At 38.6% G+C, this 4,019-nt stretch overlaps 1 protein-coding gene across 1 annotated transcript; it reads left to right on the top strand.

Moving 5' to 3' along the window:
- The first annotated feature begins 1,450 nt into the window (after window positions 1-1,450).
- LOC112136731 (protein rapunzel-like) lies at window positions 1,451-2,882 on the top strand. Its single transcript, XM_024258612.2, has one exon. The coding sequence runs from the start codon at window positions 1,451-1,453 to the stop codon at window positions 2,612-2,614; it is 1,164 nt and encodes a 387-aa protein (XP_024114380.1). The 3' UTR covers window positions 2,615-2,882.
- The last annotated feature ends 1,137 nt before the right edge of the window (window positions 2,883-4,019 follow it).

Here is a 4,019-nt window from a genome sequence, read left to right as displayed (position 1 = left end):
CATAAAACAACCAGGACTAAGTGATAAACTAGAATGGGCGGGGCCTGTCTACACACACACTCTATAGTTACACACATAATAATTAGGAAATTAAACACGAGGACAGCAGAAGCACTGAACTTTTTAGAATTTGTTTCTTTGAAACAAACTTTTGCTTCATCATCTGGACACAAAAATGTGGAAAAAAATAAACTTTCCCTCTGAAATGATGATTTATTTATTTTCTCGTGACGATCTCTTTCTTCAGAGGAAAGAGTGAGAGCAGAGCAGTCGGTGCGTGCCATGGTGAGCGCACTGGAGCTGTTACCATGACAACGCTTGTTTGAATCCGACTTGCAAAAAGTTAAACCCCAAAGATGGCTAGATAGTAAAGAACAGAGATAAGGGGCGTGGAGAGTTATTTTGGAGTTATCGTTTTTATGATTTGGAGACTATATTCAAATATGTAGTGTTAAAAAATAAAAGTTGTCAGTTTTAAGGATGAAGATTTGTTTAACAGTAACATTTATTGTAGCAATAACATAGAGGCCCTATATAATCACCCAACCACCGCCACCATGTTTCTGCTTTACATACTGAAAAAAAGTAGTCTATTTTTAGTGAAAGCAACAGCGAGTGCTTCTCTCAGGCTATAGGAGGAAAAATGGGCCTACTTTTGATCTTTGCTTTTTTTTTTCCTTAAATCAATCACCAGAGTTTCAAGAACACTTATTTCATTTTATAGACGCGGAAGTTAGAAATTCTGAACATATCCTAACTTTATCAAAGTCATTAAACAGGAGCAGGAAGCACGTTGAAAAATGACGAGTTGGGCTGACCCAAAACATCAATTCATGACGTCCTTGTATGACTTGTGAATGAGAATGTGTTGGACAGGGACTTACAGTACACCATTAGGGTCTTTATTTATGTTAACAAACCAGTTTCTTCCAGACTTGAATAATAAATATTTTTCTGCTGATGGAAATGTCTGACTGACAGATGAAAAGTTAAATACAAAGCAGAACAAAATTGGGGTGAATGGAGTCACCGCGGTGCAGAAGTAGGGCGGTCAACCTCTAATCCGGAGATTAGAGGCTTGGTTCCCGCTCTACAAACCCATGTGTTGAAGTGTGAACCCCACATTGGTCCTGGCATCACTAATCAGCCATCAGTGTGTGAATGGGTGAATAAGACTGCTACTGAAAAGAGCTTTGGGCTTTCTAAGATGTTAGGAACAGCTATAAAAGTATCCGCCATTTACCAAAATTGTGTGTTGCTGCAGCCTTGGACAAGGTCTTCGTGACCTGGGCATTTGGAAAATTGCATTAAGAACTCTAATAAACACCAAGCTGTAGATAATCTGACCTTAAAAAGGTTCACAATCTTTAATTTTCCTCACAAATGAAATTAACGTTTTTCCTTAAAATGTTGTTTTTCTCCTATTTAGTGTAAAAGATCTACAAACAAAATGGAAGATCTGAAGACGTTTGTGGCAGAGAGGAAGGATATGGTGGAGTCGGTGATGAGCGCCTTTGAGTTTGGAGCGGAAATGGCAGCCTCCATCGCTGGCGATATTTTCCCTATTGTCTCACTCGCTGCTCCACTTGTCCAACTGGCTCTGGACAACGTGGAGGACAAAGAGACTGTTTTCATGAGGGAGCAGTTTCAGAAGGTCAAGACTAATCTGGAAAAGGCTTCAGAGGGAGTTCAGCGCATCAATGAGGAGTTTAAGAAGGCCAATAAAAATATTCAATTATTCCCAATTGAGAAAAATATCAAACATCAGTTTAGAAGGTACATGTTATTTCTCAGTGATAATTCTGATTACAACAAAAAGGAATTCCTCCAAAACTTTGATAGTAGCGGTGGGAAAAAACCCCTTAAGGATCTCTACGGTATTGTAATAGGAACTCCCCTCTTTGGTAAACCTTTGCTTAACGTCATCCTGACTTATGAGGAGAAAAGCAGACGTCCAGTGGAGGAATATTGCGCCCAGCTAAAGTATCTGTTCTGTATGGGGATCACTACGCTGTTAGCTCATGATGCGTTGACGGGGTCTGCTAAAGAAAAAAGGCACCTGGAAAAGTGGCGCCAGAAAATGACAACTGTGCAGGACAATATTAATGCTGCCATTGAAGAATGCATCGATAGCTTCCCAATTCAAGCTAAGACTGATTGTCATCGACTGGTAAGGGACCGGGAGGGCCTGACCAAGCAGGAGCTGGCTGATGCCCTCATAGAGATGTTAAAGGAGAGGTACGACTGGGTGGGCTGGTCTGTTCGTGTTTGCAAATCTCACTCCAGCATCTTTTGCAGCAAAAAAGAATGTGAATGCCCAACAGGGCAGAGTCGCTTCAAAGTGACCACAACAGATGAAGAAGTCTACATCTGGGTGTCCTACAGCACTTATCTCAAACCGCTGGACAAGAAGCTCATCCAAGACTTTATCCAGAGTCAGAAGACACCTACAGTGGACGACATAGCTGAGCATCTCTTTGAGAAACTGCAAGGATACTACATGGTTCAAATAGTCAAATCCTGCAAACATCTGGTCTGTTCCTCGAGCTTCGCGGACGACTGTCACTACTGGGAGAAGCATGCAAATGTTTATGTCTGCGTTCATTCTTTTTAACTTAAAGACAAAAATGAAACATCATTTGAACACTTTCTGTTGTTTGATCCTAACAAAAAAGCTATTTTCTAAGAGAAGCAGGAACACGACATGTCAGTGTGATATGCTGTGAAGGGAGCAGGTTCAGAGACAAACGACTGGAGTTCTGCAGAAGACAACATGTTAACCTGGTGCTGGGCTAATCTTTACGTTTCTCTATTTTGCTTTTAAATTGTCTCTCTGTAAAATATCTCTTTATTTTTTCCTGATTTATGGGTCTCTTTTTAAAATTGAGTTTTAGGCAAAAATCACAGTAAATGTATTAGAATAAAGTTGTAAAATTATGAGAAAAAAAGCCATGTTTTTTTCAAAAATATACTTGGTTGTCCAAGCCTTAATCCACATTACGTCAACTAAATCCACATATTTATGGTGACGCCGTAGGGCTTGAGTTTGGAATCCTGGTACCACCATGCATGTGGACCTCCGTGCAACTTTCCTAGCGATGGCGTAACAAGCATAACCGCTTGAAGTCCATTCCATGTGTTCAAGAATCTTCTTTGCAAGAGGCTCCGTTATTAATTTCCTTATAAAATGTATTATCCAAAAACGGTGAAAATGTGCTTTAATTCAATTCAATTTTATTTATATAGCCCAAAATCACAAAGAGATTTGCCTCATTGGGCTTCAAAATATAAACAGTTGTTAGAAACTAAACAGACTACATAAACTGGTTATCCCTGCCCTTAGACCCTCCCTCCCGGGGAGGGATTGGTTCTTTTTTTGTTGGTAATATTATTCTTCTACCTCATATATGCAAGATTTTATCTTGTAAGTTCTCAACTTACAACTAATAACTTTACTTTTGGGAAATATTGACTTTTACACACAATTCTAAGACTTTGTTCTCGTAAATGTTTTTATTTCTTAACTTGGATGGTGGCCCTAATACTCGTATTTTTGTTGTAAGGTGTTTTGATCAAATTACTTGTTATTAATTGTCTTCATTTCATTGATAAAAACAAAATGTATACATCCCACGAATATTTGTTCGTGGGCTTGGGTCATCTTGTCCAGATTCTATTTTCATGCAGGAACTGAACCATATATGCTTTATTTTTTTTTCTTTTTAGGAACAAACCTCTTGTTTGCTATAACTGTCTATGATTGTAACTGAAAATGATTTGAAATAAAAAAAAAAAGGTTCAGGGCTTTATTGGTTCTGTCATTTGTTCTGTTCTTTCTAAAGATACAAATAAAGTGACTGCAAACATTCCCCATATTTTGTCACAATATGTAACCAATACGATATGTATTGAGATTTGAATCTTATCGCCAAACTCTTTTCAACACACACCCCTATTAAACACACCGGACTAAAGTAATCAGTAGCAGATAAGGCAGATTTTCTGGAAAACCAGCAGGA

This window comes from Oryzias melastigma, linkage group LG16, assembly GCF_002922805.2.
Source record: "Oryzias melastigma strain HK-1 linkage group LG16, ASM292280v2, whole genome shotgun sequence".
In the NCBI taxonomy this organism is placed as follows: domain Eukaryota; kingdom Metazoa; phylum Chordata; class Actinopteri; order Beloniformes; family Adrianichthyidae; genus Oryzias; species Oryzias melastigma.
The sequence above is the reverse complement of the archived record's forward strand: the minus strand, read 5'-3'. Positions and strand labels throughout refer to the sequence as shown.